The sequence below is a fragment of the Apodemus sylvaticus genome, chromosome 9 (genome assembly GCF_947179515.1).
Source record: "Apodemus sylvaticus chromosome 9, mApoSyl1.1, whole genome shotgun sequence".
Classification (NCBI taxonomy): domain Eukaryota; kingdom Metazoa; phylum Chordata; class Mammalia; order Rodentia; family Muridae; genus Apodemus; species Apodemus sylvaticus.
Window position 1 is genome coordinate 22,769,303 of NC_067480.1, and position 18,710 is coordinate 22,788,012.

The 18,710-nt window shown below is 49.1% G+C and overlaps 1 protein-coding gene across 1 annotated transcript in view; it reads right to left on the minus strand.

Annotated features, from left to right (window-relative positions):
* The window catches only part of Ramp1 (receptor activity modifying protein 1), a 47,434-nt gene that overhangs the window by 22,021 nt on the left and 6,703 nt on the right, over positions 1–18,710 (minus strand). The window contains exon 2 of the mRNA XM_052193271.1: positions 9,341–9,479. Coding sequence (XP_052049231.1) covers positions 9,341–9,479 — 139 coding nt within the window. The remainder of the gene's footprint in view (positions 1–9,340; positions 9,480–18,710) is intronic.

The following is an 18,710-nucleotide window of genomic DNA, read 5'->3' on the forward strand; positions in this document are numbered from 1 at the left end:
AGTTGTCACCTTGGAGGCCGGTGAGGGTTCTTCCCTGACCTTTACTTGCCAAAAGGAAGGCTGCACAGTCGGAAAGACGGTATGGTGGTGTGCAGGGGGTAGCCTTGGTCCAGGCCGCTTTAGATCCTGCAACACTCGACATCCAAGGGTACCCCATCCATTGATCCTTCTAGGCCAGGAAGCCCTTCTATGTCATCACCTGTTTCCCACTATCACACATGAGGTCATCAGCCCCATAGCCACCAGGCTCTGTACAAATGTGACCTCAGTACTCTCTTGGCACATGACAAGTGTCAGGGTGGGTGCCTCCGTGGGCACATCCCCATGGTAAATGAGGTAAGGGGATATAGGCCAGTAGGTAGCCTCCTGTGTCAGGCTTCCAGCAATATGGCTGCCCTGTATGTGGGGAAAGTATAGCCCACTATTCTGTGAAGCATAGCGCCCGGAGAAGTGTGTGCCTACCTGCCGCTCGCTCGCCATTTTAGAACCTTTGGAAATCTAAGAAGCAGCTTTACTCTCTGTTTCTGTTGAAATTCCAAACACAGGTAACTCCTCCGGACCACCAGAAGCTGAGAGAGTTTCCTGCCTCAACTCCTGCCCTGGACACACAAAGGAGGTTGTGTGCTCCAGTCATAGCAGGGCAGCCATCAGGCCAAGGCAAGGACAAACGGGTGGGTCACCACGCCCTGCCTAAACCAGTTATTTTAAACAGATCTGGTACTTCCTACTCAGATCACAGGATTCTGGGTAGCCTTGCGCTGCAGTTCTCAGACATGAGACCTTTTGTGAACCAGTGGTGTGGGGCCACCTTTACTCCTGGGGGGGTCCCAGGAAGTTCTACTCTTAACTTCACAGTTCCTGGGAGAGTCTTTGTGGCTCACACTGAGGTCAGCAAGTTGGAGCTCAGGCATCCCTGGGAAGCAGCCTTGCGTCCCCAGCCTCGCCGACTCTGACAAGCCCTTAGAGAACTGGGCCCCTGGAGGGCAGGACAATGTAAGATACTATGAGGGGTGCAAGCATATTACAAATGCTAATGGCTTAATGCAGAGAGCAGACGCCTTGCAGGACCGGAAGGTGAACAGTGCTCTGGGGTGCCACCAAATTCTGGTGACTGAGCCATGGTGGGTGGTGGCCCTGTCTAGATTGGCATCGTTCTGCCTTTAACATCTTTCTCCTGCCTAAGTTGACATCTCAGAGCCTGAAGCTGTTCGCCAACTGTGCTGGTTGGTCTCTCTTGTCAGTTTGAAACTAGGTCATCCGGGATGACAGAACCTTAACTGAGAAAATGCCTCCATCAAATTTGCCCATAGGCAAGCCTGTGAGGGAATTTTCTTGGTTAATAATTGATAGGGGACCCACCACTGTGTGTGTGTGTGTGTGTGCGCGCGGCGGTGTCAACCTGGGCAGGAGGACCTGGGAAGCCTAAGAAAGCAAACCAAGAAAGCCACAAGAGGCCAAAGCACTCTGCCATGGCCTCTGCTTCAGTTCCTGCTTCCAGGTTCCGGCCTTTGCTTGAGTTCCTGCCCTGACTTCCCTGGATGATGGACTCTACACTATAAACTGAAATAAACTCTTTCCTCTTTGGGCTGCTTTCGGTTTTGCTCTTTTTTTTTTATGGCAACAGAAAGCAAAACAGGACACCAACTTAGCATTTCTTGTGAGGTGAGAAACCAGCCAGTCTCTGAAAAAATTGACAACAGCACTATACAGTTCAGCCGTTCTATTTCTCATTTATATAGAAATGAGGTTCATCTGGGCTCACATGTCCTCTGAAGCATTGGTCACAGCAGCTGAGAGGCAGAGAGAAGCAAACTGTCCATCATTGGACGACTGAGTAAATACAACACACACACACACACAACCACCACCCCTGGACACTATTCGGTCATCAGGAAGAAGTAAGGACTGCCATTTTTGACGGGGATAGAACTGAGTCCTTTAGTGAGGGAAGCCAGGCATAGAAAGAGAAACATGTGACCTCATGCATACATAGGATCTCACACACTAGCCAACAAGACAGATGAGAACATGGGCTTGTGATCAAATGGTGGGCAGACAGGGCAGAGAGGAATGGGGAGAAGTTGGAGTTAAGTAACTGAGAGGAACAAGGAAAGCTGGTAGCCTGAGTTTGCAGAGAGAGAGAAACAGACAGACAGACAGACAGGTAGACAGGTAGACAGGTAGACAGACACAGAGAGAGACAGAGAGACAGAAAGAGACAGAGACAGACAGACAGTCACACACACACACACACACACACACACACACAGTAGTAGCCACAGTACTGTTTAGAGAGAGGGAGGAGTGGTTTTGAATGCTCTCACGGTAAGCTGTAGGGATAAATGCTTGTAACAGGATGTTTAACCTGACTTTAAACATCACTCAAAGTGCATGTGTATCAGATGTCAGACGGTGCCCACCTGCTGTGTACGAGCCCTATATGTTTTTATGCACTACTCTAAAAAGTAGATTAGGGCTGACAAGATGGCTCAGTGGGTAAAGGCACCTGCTGCTAAGCCTGAGTTCAATTCCTGGGACCAGCATGGTTGAAAGAGAGAACCAATTCCAGAAAGTTGACCTCTGACCTCTATAAATGGGTTGTGGCCTATTTGCTCCACACACAATAATAATGATAAGTAAAAACTTTAAACTAGGTTAAAAAGAAACAAAGCATCCACTTTCTAGCTGGATCTGGAAAGTTCCAGCTCCTTCTGTTGTTTCTGCCTTCTCTCTCTCCCAACACCTGCAGCAAGGTCTCTGGTAGTGAGTTTCCCATGACACTTTTTTCCATGTTCTTTCTACCTTCCCCAGTTAGAGAAGATTCCCAGTTACTACACTAGATGACATTATGTTCTCATTAGCAGACCAGGGCTGTGGTTAATGAGATAACTCTAGTAATGACAGGTCTCAGCTCAGCACTCAGCAAGGTCATGTGCTTTGCAGGTTCTTGCTGGGTGCTGCTGACCTGGAGATGCCCTGTGCTGCCCTCAAGGACTCAGGGTAATCTTGAGCCTCTCTTCCAACAAGCATGTGACATATTCCCGCCCCCCCTCTGCCCCCAGGAGATAACAGATGAGATGCGGAGCTGTGGGGGTCACAGCCAAAATGGAGGGCCACTGTGGAGTCCAGGGCCAGTGTGAGGATTAAGCTCTCAGGTACCTTTGTCACACACCTTGCTAGGTATTTCTTCGCAGCACTCAGGGCAGAGCTCAGAGGATGGCCACAAGTTCAAGGCCAGCCAGGCCTATGCAGGATGTTCCATGTCAGCCCCGACTACAGAGTAAGACTGTATCAAAAAAACAAAACTCTACAGGGCAGTGGTGGGGCACACCTTTAATCCCAGCCTTGGGAGGCAGAGGGAGGCAGATTTCTGAGTTCGAGGCCAGCCTGGTCTACAGAGCGAGTTCCAGGATAGCCAGCGCTACACAGAGAAACCCTGTCTCGAAAAACCAAACCAAACCAAACCAAACCAAACCAAACCAAACCAAACCAAAAAAAAAAAAACAAAAAAAAAAAACCTCAAAATTGCTGCATTCCACGACCATGCAAAAATCAAATCAGGCTACAGCCTGCAGTGAGCCACTCCAGCAAGCCTTCTGCTTGTGGGAAAGCATCCTGAATGCTATTGGCTGCTCTGTGCTGCCGCTTTGCAATTTCTCATCTCTGAGACACATAGAGCTGGGTCCCCACATTGAAGTATATGTGTTCATGTATGTGCACATGTGTGTGTGTTGCTTGGGATGGAACCCAGGGCCTTCCGGAAACAGGTACACACTACACCATTGAGCCTCACCCTTGTGCTACAGAGTACTTGAAAATACTTCAATGACCCCTCCCTCCAGGCAGGGTCCTCCTCTGCCTGTTTTGTTAAGGCTGCACACTCAGAGATCTGGCTGGTTTGAAATCATCCCAATTCTTCCAGTCTAGTCTCTGTGACCTTTAAAGCCACCAGCTGAAGGACAGACTTTGTAATAAGTGAAACAATCAGGGAAAAGATACAATTCACTTCCTTCTTCACCTCTGTAGGGATGAGCTCTAGACTGGTGTGGATGTAGTTGCAGCCAGCAGAACTACAGGAGCTCAAAGAACAGCCAGTGTAAGGAAGGGCTTTCTAGCCTTGATCTGAACTTAGACTTGAGGAAGAATGACAAATCTGACTCAGTTTTTTTTTTTTTTAAAAAAATGCGTGTTTCTGGGCAATGAGACATTTGCCACAGGAAATGGGTGGGAATAGAGAACTGGGAAAGGGCGGAGGGCAGGAGAGAGCTCTAACTTCACCTAGTATATCCACATGGCCAGGCCCGGGACCCATGTAGTAAATCAAACACTAGTCTGGATGCTGTTGAGGAAATTTGGGGAGAGTGTGTAGCATACCTGATCAAGAGAGGAATCCTGGGGAGGTGTGTGGGCCTTACCTGGTCCGTGGGAAGAAATTCAATCCTGAGACTTAAGGGATCCACAGATATGCAAGCCCTGTTGAATACATTCTCAGCCTTCAGCCTGCCCCTAGAGGTGCCAAATTCTCCAGCTGTGAAGGCCAATTCTTTCATGTGTGCACGTGCTTGTGCATACATGTACCACATGTGTATGGGACTCTGAGGAGGCCATAAAAAGGTGTTAGATCCCCTGAGGCTGGAATTACAGGCAGCTGAGAGTGGATGTTGTGAACCTGAACCCTCTAGAAGAACAAGAGCTCTTAACCATCTCTCAAGCCCTCCAATTCTTTTTTTAAGAACTTTGTTTTGTTCTGGTGGTGTCTATGTCTCTGTGTACGCATGAGCCTGTGTGCGTGCCCACACACAGAGGCTTGAATCATTACTCCCCCTTTGTCCCTTTGAGACAGGGTCTCTCATTGAGTCTGGTTTTTCCAACAGCTAAGCCAGTAGCCAGCAAGCCCCAGCAAGTTTCCCGTCTCTGTTCCTTTCAGCACTGGTTACAGGTGTGTACAGCTGTGTGTGTGTGTGTGTGTGTGTGTGTGTGTGTATGTTTTAGGGAGATCTTGGAGATCCAAAATCAGATCCTAATATTTTCCCAGCAAGTGCTCTTACCCACTGGGCCAACTCTCCTGCCTCATAAGCCAGTTCTTAAAGTCCCTACAAAGAGGGGCTACTCATTTTTTCTAACCCTGTGTGGTTATACTGGTTCTATCTAATCCAGTGTCTGAATGTGTGCACACATGTATGTATGTGTGTGCATAATATGGGGTTGTGTGTGTCTGGACTCTAATGTGCATATCTGGGCTCCTAGATTTCATGCTCTGATAGAAGCAGTTGAGGCCTCATTGAAGAAGCGGCTGATTCCCAGCCTGGGACTTAAAAAATAAACTTGGGAAGTCAAGGAAGTGCTCAGATGAGGACCAGTGTTGTCAATTCTAAAGTCATGCAATGCAAGGACCTGAACGACCTTAGGGAGCTCTGGATTAACCCTGTCCACCTGAATAATCCAGAATGTTCTCTCTGCATTATGGCCACCAGGCTCGTGTCTTCAGTTCCACCTGCAATTTAATTCCCTTTCACCATGGAATGCAACAGGTTCACAGGACCCAGAGATGAAGGCAGGTACGTGACTAGGGCTGTGTCGTGGCCCATAAACCTGGAGCTTGCAGGCTGGAGATGACCTCTTGAGATGCTGCTGTGACGTGGACTCTCCCTGCTGCACAACCCCGAGGCTCTGACCATGGTCACCTCTCCTTGGCCTGGTGCTAATCATTCCTCTTTCCACATCTATAGCCCACGGTCTCTGCTTCTTCAGAGCATCCTTGTGCCGCCCTGTCCACGCCTGTCATCCTGCCAAGCTCTACCTCCCTGACAGTCTGCACAGACGAGCAGTCACTGAGCTATGCGGGGCAGGCAGTGAGTGCTTTCCCTCAGGGCCCTACTGTGTCTTCCCTGGATCATAATAAATGCAACTTTCATTTAAATACAAACTGCTCAGCTGAGGCTGAAAGCCAATTAGTCCTAAGAACAGGCTGTTCTGATTTTAACAACCTGTCCCTTCTCCTTTTCCAACTCCTGATTCATTCCTCAGCTTAGCAGAGGAGGCCAGATGTCTCCAAGCAGCCCAGGAGGGCAGAGTAAGAAGATGTTGGATAACAAACCCGACTGAGCCCCACTGTACCCTGTGTGGTTTGTCTGGGGGCAGGGGGCAGGCATCTCATGCTGTGATGATTGGTTTTAACTGTCAAGTTGACCCGGCCTAGAATCACCTGGGAGCAGAGTCTTAACTGAGGCCTTGTCCAGATCAGATTGGACTGGGTTGGGGACAGGAATTATCTGGGCTGTAACACCCACTGTGGGTGGCGTTATTCCCTAGGCAGGAGACCCTGAATTGTGTAGGAGTGGAGAAACTGAGGGTGAGCACAAGCAAGCGAGAGAGCATGCACGTGTTCCTTTCTCTCTGCTCTGACTGGATCTGATGTGCCTAAGATGTGACGTTCCTACCTTAACTTTCCACAGTGATCCCTGTAATCTGGAACCGTAAGCCAAATAAACCTCTTTCTCCCCTAAGTTGCTTTTGGTCATGTCTTAGGGTTTCTATTCTTGCACAAACATCATGACCAAGAAGCAAGTTGGGGAGGAAAGGGTTTATTCAGCTTACACTTCCACGTTGCAGTTCATCACTAAAGGAAGTCAGGATTGGAACTCAAGCAGGTCAGGAAGCAGGAGCTGATGCAGAGGCCATGGAGGGATGTTTTTCACTGGCTTGCTTCCCCTGGCTTGCTCAGCCTGCTTTCTTATAGAACCCAAGAGCACCAGCCCAAAGGTGGTACCACCCACAAGGGACCCTCCCCACTTGATCACTAATTGAGAAAATGTCCCACAGCTGGATCTCATGGAGGCACTTCCCCAACTGAAGCTCCTTTCTCTATGATAACTCCAGTCTGTGTCAAGTTGACACACAAAACCAGCCAGTACAGGTCAGGTTATTTTTATCACAGCAAATAAATAAATAAATAAATAAATACAAATAAGTTTTTCATTTTAGAGACCGTCTTCAACAATTGTGCATGGACCATAGACTGCTGCAGCAAAGGATCTCACAGAAAAGGAGGCAAAGGCTCTGTCCCCAGAGGGCAGAGAAAGACAAGGTCACTCACTAAAAGAAGAGGGGGCAAGGAGGGCCTGAGGGGTGCGATGAGTCTGAACCCAAGCTCATGAGGGAAAGTGGGTCCCACCCCCATGAACCAGTGCTCCTCATGCAGGGCTATCCAGCCTCCCTCTACCAGAGAGGTTCTGGAGCTCACGTGAGAGCTTTATCATTCCACAGGACATGGCTGGCCGACAGCAGGAGCCCGGGCGAGACCTATGTCTCGGAACATCACCAAACACACTCTTTGTTTATGATACTGGCCTCCCCTTTGCCCTGTGGAGATCCTCCCAAGGGAACCTTGTCCCTGTCTTCTTCCTCTTCTCCACCATGGGCCCCCAGGACTCCTTTTCTTTTCTCTCTGGCACTAGAAGAAAGTGCCTGTTATCATAGGGCATCGAGTCTGCACACCTACTATGTGCTGTGCATGGTGATAGAGGAAAAACCTTGTTCTGTGAAATGCCCTCAGTCACCCTCAAAATCCATTCAGACACCAGGCAGCCTGTCATAGCTGGGTCACAGTCCATTCACTATGAATCTCTTCCTTGTGCTACCAAAGGAAAGTCTAGACAGACCTCCGAACCTCACTGGCTTGTAGCTGGCTAGATTGTACAATTTAGAGACCATGCAATTTCCCTGAGCTCAGCTGAAGTTGGCCGCTCTGCTGTGTGGTGGTAACTGCTGCCTAGGAGACTTCCCAGGGACACGATGGGTGTCTGGTGACAACACTGACTTCCCATGACCTGTAGATGTCAAGGGTCTGGGTCTGGCAAGACATCTCTGCCTTCATCTGTCTCCTTTGCTGCCTCAAACTTTGGGTCAAATTCCTCTTAGCTCTACACATGGATTGTATGCAGATGACTTGAAAAGCATTTTGTCCAGGCCATAGCACAGCGTGAACTTAACTGACATTTGCCTGGCTGTTGACTATTCTTTTTAGGCTACCCTGACTAGAAACTAGGAAACAAGAGGCAGAGAAGAAAGAGGAGAAGGAGGAGGACAAGGAGGAGGAAGAGGAAGAAGAGGAGAAAGAAGAGGAAGAGGAGAAAGAGGAGGAGGAGGTGGCGGCAGCAGGGTTATCTGAGTTTCTAGAACAGCTTGCTGGTTCCCAGAAAAGACATGAGCATCCCCACCCCTTATCATATCAGTCTCTCCCTTTGTTGACATTCCTTCCCTGACTCCCTGGGCTGAAGCAGCCGATGCCTTTTTTTCTGTTTTATGGCTATGAGTCAAAGGCTCTCCTCATCTCTAATGCTCTTCTCTTGAACACTTTTTTGTCTGAGAGCTGAGCTTCTAGACCTGGGTTCTGTAACATTCTAATCCCAGATGAAGTCGGCAAAACACACACACACAAACACTCACACACTCATATACACACATACTCATATACACACATGCACACACATTCACACATATGCACACATATACAAACACACATGCATATACAGTCACGCACACACACATTCGCATGTGCACACATACATGCACACATACTTGCATGCACACACACTCATATGCACATATACATATGCACACACACACACACACAGAGATACACAATCCCTCACAATGTAGTAGAAATGAAGCCTAGAAAATTCATCATGGACAGACTTAGCTTTGACCCTGGCTCCTGTTGGTGGAAGGGCTCTACCAGGGAGAACCTCCAAGCCTGTTGTGGGGTCCCTGGGGCCTGAGAGACAGTGAGCAAACACTGTGGTAGAAAGAAGGAAGGGCCTTTGGGCTGAAAGACTGGGTCTCATGGGAGAACGTTCCAGTGGGTGTCACCCTTGGTGGGGCTGTGGGCCACCCCTTCAGTGGCAGCCTGCCCCTGCAGTTCTGAAGCCTGAGCAGTGTGAGTTGGGCAGAGATGGGGAGGACAGCTCTGGCTTGACAGCCGGGTGGAAGGAGCCAGCAGAGAGATCTCTGAAGGCCTGGTTTCTGTCACAAGACAGTCACTCAGGGTTCCATACAGAATGGGGCTCAACCATTCCCAGGTGCCTGCACTTGGTTGCCTATAGTTATCTAATCTGAACCCTTCATCTCCTGCTCCCTGGTGCCCATGGCTACCTGGACAGCCATCAAGGACACAGCTCCCACCCACATGCTCATGAACATCTGCCAATGACTGGGACTCCCTTTGCCCTCAATCCTGTCCCTTTGTACTCTGGCTTTCCCCCAGACCCAGTGGCCTGATGCACCAATACGAAGGAGAGGGCAATGTCTCCCAACCACCTCCTCTCCTGACAGGACTCACCCTATGGTCTTTCCCCAGTCACACCATAGCGTCTTCCCGATGGTCTCCATGTTCTCCTTGAAGCGGCTGAGGCACAGCTCCTGGATGAGAGTCCCATAGTCAGGGTCCCGGCAGGCAGTGACCATGAAGAGATGATGAGCTGTAAGAAAACCACACGGGGGCTGTTGCCTCCTGGCTCTCTCTCATTGCCTCTGGTGGCCTCTCACAGTGCTTCCCCACCTATCGCCAGCCCACCCCAGGGCCCACAAACACCAGAAATGTGTGTCTGTGTGATCAGGAGATAGCACCTGCCTGAGTTTCATTTTGTTGCAATAAAAGCAACTTAGGGAGGAAGGAACTTAACCTACATGGTCATATCACCTCTACAGACAAGAGCGGGGAAAGGTAAGCACATATATGTTCATTTTGCTTGTGCTCTACTTAGTTTCTCCATTCTGACACAGTTAAAGAACCTCTCCCTAGGGAATGGTGCTGCCCACAGTAGAGTTAAGACAGTCACTCACAGACATGCCCCCAGGCTGTCCCAATGTAGAAGAGATTTCCTTTTCAGGTAATTCTATGTTGTGTCAGGTTGATACCCAAAACTAACTATCATTGTGCTTTGGAAAGGCAGCAGGCACAGCTAGCTGGCTGGGATTGAGCTTAGGTCTGCCAACGTCCAAACCAGGGCTGACCTGAGTCATGTAGTGAGCTAAACATGATGGGAGGAACCACTGCGGCTCCAGGGTGGACTGTAGGAGAGGGTCCTGGTCCACCTTGTTAATTTAGCACCTGGAGGTGTACCACACGACCTAGCCCTGGGCATATTACTTGTGCCTGGGTGTTTAGCTGGTGAATTGTAATATGAACTGTGTCTTTCCTCTTTTGTCGGATGAAAATATGAGATCAAAAATAATCTCCAATTGCACGAACTTGATGGTGACCTATTTCCCCAGGAGCTCAGTACTAGCTGTGGTTGATGTGGGCTGGTGGAGAGGGCTGCTTTCTCTGGTTCCTGTCCTCACATCTGCCTAGTATCTTTGGTTTCTTTGGGTGGAAAGTCCATCCTCACCTCTGTGAGGGGGACCTGGGGGTGCAGTTACCACATCCTTTGCTCAGAGTCTGGCAGCTTAGCCCCATCCCTCCCTCTCCTAGAGCACGCTGGGCATCTTCTCCCGATGGGATCCAGCTCCATTCATCAGCCCAGTTCTTATTTCTACAAGGGGCTCAGTACAGGGATACAGTACTGCATAGGGGCGCTGTGGGATCCTTGCTGGTCCTTAGAAGAGAGATGTGGGATGGGGGAAAGCTTGGTCTTGTTTAACATCCCATCTCAGGAGAATATCAAGTTGTTCATCACTGCTCTGGGGACCAGGGAGCACACAGCAGCAATGGGCAGAGTGATCCAAAGACTGAGCCCAGGTCCCAGGCTCAGGAAGATGGCCTGGGGAGATTGGAGATGCAGGGCCCGTAGGCTCCAGACAGCACTGGGGAGCCAGAGCTGGGCTCTTCAGAATTGTTGCCTCCCCCACACTTCTATTGAAGGGTGGTCCTATTATGACTACCCATTTACTGGTGAGAAAACCGAGGCCTCACATCAGAAAAGAGTTGAAATCTCAGCACCAGAGATGGTTGGTGCAGACCAGAGCTGAATTTGGTCCCGGCTCTCACAGCCCCAAAATGTATCTCTGGTGCTGCCTGGCTTGAGCTGAGACCCCAGAGAAGCTTGGAGTGAAGGCAAAGGGTGTGTGGCCTGTCCCTTGAGGTTGTCTTGGTGGGGCAGGTGAGGAAGGGCTGAGGAGCACAGAGAGGGTGGAGAACAAAGGGACTGGAGGGTGCCATCCACAGCACTTCCAGGAGGGAGACATTACTGGGTGGGCCGTTGGCATCTGCCAGCTCAGACCTGGGTACTGAGGCCATGGACACAGCAGAGGCACTGAGTAGCTCACAGAGGGCCAGCGGTTTCAAGTTGGGAGAGGAACAGGAGAAAGAGTCCTGATCCTAGTAACAGAGCCATCGGCTTCCTAACAAGGACAGATGCGCCCCAGGGAACAGGAGATATCCACAGGAGCTGGAGCCCAGCTATGCAGCAGAAACCAGAGCATCCCCTAGAAAGCGATCTCTACATTCCTGTGCTTGTCCCTTCATGGTCTAGGGAAAATGGCTGGCATAGGACTGCCTGAGTCTGCAAGGGTGCCCAGCATGATAAGAGCCAGTGGTTCTGAAGCTGGGACAGTATGGCACAGAGCAAAAATTCACTGAAGTGGCACACAGTGAATTCCCTAGGAAGAAAGGGGACCATCCTCCTATGGTAATAACAGATTTTGGAGCATGTATCCTGACAGTGAGGCCAAAGCAATGAAACTGAAGCCCTACATTTAATTAAGAATAAAAAGCCAAAGAGCACTCCAGAGCCCTGTCCCCAGCAGCATGTGGAGTCATGTGAGGCTTGGTGGCAGAGCTCTGCAAACCTGGGCTTTCTCTCACTGCAGGTGGACCTGAAACCAGGCTAGTGCCTGCTGGCCTGAGACTCCACACAAGCATCACTGACATGGGATAGGGCAGGATACCCTGGAAGGCCAGCCGCTCAGGAAGATGTTGATGGAGATTGTGTCTAGCCGGTGAGCTTGGCACAGAGATGGGCACAACTCTGAGGTGGGGCTGGTGGGGAAGGGAGCTGGGTCCTGGTACACACTAAAGTCCTGAGAACAAAGCTGAGGCCTGGGGGCTTTTAGGAAAAGCTTAGGAGTAGCTGTGGGTGGAGACCCGTCCAAGGGATAGGCTGGAAATGGCTCTTGGGAGGCGCTCCACAGCCTTCAATGACAGACCTACACTCTTGAGGACCATGGAGGGACTGCTAAAAGTTTTCTGGGCCCAACCTAGAGCCCTAGGAAATGCAGAAGATAGCAAGGCATACACACTCTCCCACCCCACCCCCACCCCTGGATCCCCAGCAAGTCTCTGTACTTGAACTCCACTTGAACTCACGAAGCAGCCCGGTATATGGATGGCCAGGTCACAGGGGTTCAGTACGTGTACCCAGGAAACCTCAGAGCCAGCTGTGCACACTTGATGATGATCGTGTCAGCAACAGTGGAGACTGGGGAAGGGGTAACTTACCACCCCTGTCCCACCAGGATCCCCATGTGAAAGCCTTCCTGTGGTAGACAGGAGGCCTCAAGTATACAGCAAACTCCTGAAGCTGGGATGAGAGCTCGTGTGAGTGTCAAGGGTCCTCTCTCGGGGCTGGAGAGATGGCTCAGCGGTTGAGAGCACTGACTGCTCTTCCAGGGGTTCTGAGTTCAAATCCCAGCAACCACATGGTGGCTCACAATCATCTGTAATGAGATTGGATGCCCTCTTCTGGTGCATCTGAAGACAGCTACACTGTACTTAGATATAATAATAAATAAATCTTAAAATAAATAAATAAAGAGTCCTCTCTCCATTTATCCCTTATACTTTTATGGTTCCTGGCACCCAGACCTGTCTTGCACCTTGTATGACCCCTCCTCTCATGAACTCCATACCCCAAGCTGTCCTCCTCATCTGACCAAAGCTGCAGGAAGCCAGCACACCCTCCACAGCCACCGGCACAGGCACATCCACGGTGCTCAGGATGAGGAGGGGACAAAGGCTCTTTTTTTTTTTTTGGAACCACTTTTGTCCCGCTTTCACCTCCCACTCCTTTCTGACTCACACAGGGGCGGTCGTCCCCGGCACCCAGCAGGGCGGCACATATATTTTTATCAAATACCCGAGATACCCACACACCACTGCCTGGAAACACTGCTAGGAAGCCAGGGTACCTGGGGCCATCGCTGGTGCAAGGGAATGTCTGGCCAGACAGTGGAAAGAATCAAGAGTGACTTGGCCTTCCCTCCTGTTCTGGAAGAGTCAGCTTTAGGGCAGAGAAGGGGGTGCCTCAGGGAAGGGTCTGGGCACCATGCATTAGAACTCAATGTGTGCTGATGTCAGCACCAAGGGTGTCAGAGAAAGAGACTTGGTATCTCCAAGTCCCCTGTGAAGGGGACAGGGAGGGGATCAGAAGATGCACACTTGTCCTGCAGAGCCATGACACAGGAGAGGCTGAGCTGCCTCTGTGGAAAGATGGTCCCTGACAGAAAAGGCGCTAAGAGGCTGGGGACCCAGAAGGACCAACCATGTCCCTGCCACACTCCCAGGGGAATGCTCCCCATCTGCCCCCAGAATTCTGCCTTCAAGACAAAGATCTCCTGGCTAGTCTTTGGGCCTTCCTGGTCTGGCTGCAGAGCTGACCCTACTTGACCTGGTTCTTGTACCTCCCAGTTTTCATCTGATCACCTCTCCATCTCCCAAGCGGGGACCTGCAATGCCTGGACCCATCATTTTCTGATAGACTCAGACTCATCTTTTCCTGCCTTGGAGAATGTAGAGCCCACATCTGGATTGGCGCCATGGGCAGCTCTGTAGGCAGAGAGTAGCTTCATTCTGTAATCGGAAGAGCGTCCTAATCTAAAGGTTGCTAAAGGACAAGCAACAGCAAACTGTAAAACCACCCCAAACTTTAAGCTTACCCTTTGGAGTCAAAAGGCCTACTCTGTGTGCTGGCAAATGCAAACACCGGGGACTGCTGCCTTCTGAAACCCAGACTGAGGCAATGCTGTTCCCTCAGCTGCCTGCCAGGACAGGCGTGCCCCTAGGCAGTGCATAACTTAGGAATTCAGCATCCTTCCTCAGCTCCTTCTAGTACTGGAAAACGCCCCAATTGAACACAAATAGCATCGCACAGAGAGAGAAGCCATCATGGGTGGACGACAGGACATCAGAGCGCTGTGCTGGCCACAGAAGCATGCTTGCCTCAGAAGCTCTGGAGATGTGGGCTCAGGATTTTTCAGCTAGCAGTAACCACCTCAGGGCGAGGGGAACCTTTGTCCTCGGAGGTTCTGAGACTCTAGGACAGCCCAGAAGATGACAGTCCCTGCCATATCACAGTGATGGCCAGCGGTAACCAGGCACCTGGGAGCAGCATTTGCATGCCACTACTCTGAGGTGACAGATGCGCCCACAAAAGAGCTGGAGGTGAAGAGAGTTAGGACATTCCGAGAACATGAGGGCAAGCTGAGAACAATCCTTTGCACCGCCCCTCCCCCACACCAGGTCTTCAGGGCATCTTCCACCTGTGTGGGTAGCTCTGACATCCCTACAGCTCATCCTACACAGTCCCAAGGGAACAAAGGGTTTTCATTGTTTGAAACCCAGTTTTGTCCCCAGTTTTTTTGAAGAGGTCTGTCTGGAATCTTTTACCTAGTAGAGGATATAAAATGTACATCTTGGCGGCCCAAGGGACTGTCTCAAGATTCGAGCACCTTCTAGTTCACAAAGCACGACTTAATAAATGTAAAGGAATTGTGAATTTTCTAGTGTCTTATCAGATCACAGGGAAATAAAACTAGAAATAAGTAACAAAATCAATCACAGAAACTACACAATTATTTGAACTGATGGACACACTTTTACATACCTGTCCTGTAGACCCACTGATATGTTCAACCTCTAGTCTGACTACTTGGGGAGGCAGAGGCAGGTGGTTTTCTGTGAGCTCCAGGCCAACAAGGGCTAAATAGTGAGGCCTACTCAAAATTAAAAATAAGAATATAGTCCACTTTCCCTGGTGAGCATAGACATGAAAATGGTCAACCAAATACCTATATATAGAATTCAAGGACACACCAAGACCAAGGAGTGTCATGACCAAGGTAATCAGGAGCTGCACAGTTGTTTTGGCATAGGAAAACCAATTAATCTAACACAACTTAGAGATGCTCTTTAGGGGTGCCAGAGAGATAGCTCAGCAAGTTCAGTTCCCAGCAACCACATGGTGGCTCGCAACCATCTGTAATGGGATCCAATGCCCGCTTCTGGCATGTCTGAAGACAGCTATAGTGTACTCATATGAAAGAAAGAAAGAAGGAAAGAAAGAAAGAAAGAAAGAAAGAAAGAAAGAAAGAAAGAAAGAAAAAAGAAAGAAGGGGTTTTCATTGTTTGACACTCATGTTGGCACCCCAGTTTTTTGAAGAGGTCTGTTTGGAATCTTTTACCTTTATCTTTTCCTTTTTATTTAAAAAAAAAAAGGAAAGAGAAAAGAAACACACCATAGGACCGAAATCACTTAATCGCCTCCATAGATGAGGAAAAGGCCTTTGAGAAAGTTCAGTGTTTTGCTTTGTGAGGGAACTAAGAACATAAGGAATAGATTGTAACGTGATAAAGGCTGCATACAAAAAACGATAGACAGGGAAAGCGGAAGCATTTCCTCCAATATCAGAATAAGGCAAGTATGCTCACTCTTCTTTTTTCTGTGTCTGTCTGTGTGTATATACACATGACATGTGAAGATGCATGCGTCCAAAGCATGCACACACACACAAGCATACACAAACATACACAAGTGCACATGCACACACATATGGATACACACACATATGCACACATGTGTGCACACATGAGCACACACACAAGCACACACATATACACAAGCATGCACATGGGCACATACACACAGGCATGCACACACACACACACATACACACATGCACATGCACGCACACACACATAGATGTATTCATGTATGCAATGGCTGTGTGTGTGTGGAGGCCAGAGGAGAAAGCTTGGGATCATTTCTTTCTTGGTATCTTGTGGACTCCAGAGATCAAACACTGCACACAACACGGATCCCTCTGAGGGGCTCTTCCTGCCGCTTTTGTTCACTGTAGCCCTTAGACGGATAGAGAGAGCAGTGAGAGAAAGAAACAAAGATACAAACAGGAAAAGGAGAAGTCCAAGCATCCCTATTTGCAGCTGACATAAACCTATACTTAAAGACCCCGAGGACTCCCCAGAAAACTCCTAAATCTTACCTATACTTTCAGCAAAGCTCCAGGAAGCAAAATCAACACAAAAGTCAGTAGCCTCCCTCTAAACCAACAATCAAAATCCTATCCCTGTGTCAAAAAAAAGAGAAAGAAAATAACAAAGAAAGGAATAAATATAAAAAACAGAACAGACCAACAAAACCAAACCAAAACAAAAAGTGCCAAAATTTGAAACACGAAAGAAAGGAAGAAAAGAAGGACAGACAGACAGGATGTCTTCTACAAGTAGTAAACAATGGGAAACAGAAAACAAAACCCCAAGCACAGTTCTTCTCTTTGTTTGTTTGTTTGTTTGTTTTTCCGATACAGAGTTTCTCTGTATAGCCTTGGCTGTCTTGGAACTCACTCTGTAGACCATGCTGGTCTCGAACTCACTGATATCCGCCTTCTCTTGCCTTCTGAGTACTGGGATTAAAGGTGTGTGCCACCATGCCCAGCTCCCAAGCACAGTCTAAAAACCAGAAAAGCTAACAATTCCCAGAGACTGCTGACAGTACCTCAGGTCCCACTGGGCTCTGCATGGGGACAGCATCCTCACAACTGTCCCAAGGGATGCTCCGTGCCTCCTTCATTCTGGTGAGGAGTCTAGATGATAGGAAGTATCTAGCCAAGGTCACCAGACCCAGGCAAGCTAATCCAATGTGTCCTCCCAGTCCCTGGAAATGTCTCAATGCTGTGGGGAGGAGAGTTAGCCTTCTCCCAGGTTATCGAATACAAAGTAATCCTCCCAGAAAACCATATATGCACAGAAACAGCAAAACCAAATGCAGTAGGTTGTACTTATATAATTGTGCACCCATGTACATGCACCACACACACCGTGTAACAATAATAAAGAAAAAAAACCTATCAATTTGAGATGGGGAGGACCTGGAAGGAATTAGAGGGGGGAGACCTGGGAGGGGCTGGAGGGAGGAAAGGGAAGGGGCAAAGTGACATCATTCTATTTTAATTAAAAATGTGAATAATCTTTTAAAGAGGTTCAAAGGAGAACCACCGTCAAGGGACTCGAGGACATCCCAAAGATGAGCAGTGGAAGGTTCCAGCAAACTAAGACATAAAAGTGATAAATCGCAACATGGTCCCTGACAAAGTGCAGTTCCACCCACAGAGTAATGGATGGAATGCTGTTCACAGCAACCAATCCAGAAAATAAACAGTCGCTGGTGAGGAGGAGGTTTTATGCGCTGTAGGCACGAGTGTGGGGTGGCGTGGCTGTGGTGGAAAAAACAGCACAGTGGCTCCTAAAGGAATCAAAGATAAAATCAGCAGGCGATGCAGCCTGCAGCCTGCAGCAACCCTTCTGAGTGAATCTCATAGGGAACTGAAAGAGCTGGAGACTCAAAGAGGCGTTGTGCACACCACATGACCAGCGGGAACCGAGAAACCGCTCCACAGCTCCCTGGATGGAGAAACAACCTGGACGTGGTGTGTCCATACAGTGGAGGTCTCCTGACCTCCCATGAGAAGGGCAGCTTGATTCACACTGTAATTTGAATGAATCTTGAAAACACACACTGAGGATAAATTCCACATGACTCTATCCCGTAAGGCATCGCTGAGGTAAAAGTCTAGATAGAGCATAGGGCGGTGGCTGCCAGCGGCTGGGAGATGAAGGAAGAGGGTGTCAGTGTTTAATGAGAACAGAGCTTTAGTCATTCTGGATGTTTCTGGACTGAAGACTCTATGAGTGTCCTTAGCACACTTAACAGTACACTTGAAAGTGAACTCCAGATGTACTTTAGGGAACTTGGTTAATAACTTGACTGCATGTGAAATCAACTAAGAGACATACTTCCAGGCGGGTCTGTGTGGGGATTCCCTCCCCCCCAAAGGGATAAACCGGGGAGAGAAAAGCCTCCCCTCAGCGTGAGAAATTCCTTTGAGCTGTGGCAAAGATATAGAGATCTAGGGAAAGCCACTTCTTGCCCCCCAGCCTTCCCTTCTTGCTTGCATGTGCATCTTTTGTGCCGCTGCTGCCTCCTCCCTGGTCACCATCTTTCGTGAACATCAGCCTCCAGTTTCTTCGTCTTTCTATTGTGGTCTGAAGACCAGGGACTCTCCAGGTATTGTCTAGGCCTTCAGTACCAGACTGGGGCTGTTGAAGCACCAAGTCCTGTGAGCTAAGTAGCTCTCAGGTTCTCAGTTGCTTTGGTAAGCAGTCAGCTGTTGGTGCACTGCCTGACCCACGTGGAGCACATCAGTCTAGCAGGTCTTCTCACACAGTATGTATTCATTCTACCTGTTCTGCTCCTCTCGAGAGCTGTGACTAAGACAAGCACAATTAAAAATAAAATGTCAAAAGCAACGTGTGGGAAGAGGAGGCGGTACTCTGAGCTGGCTGCAGGAGTGACTGGCAAGCCTTATCTGTCTCCTGCACACAAGACTCAGGGAGAGGAAGAATGAATCGCCCCCAAGTGTGAGGTCTATAAAGTTCACACATCTGGACAAGTGGTGTGAACAAGGACGCAGAGGAC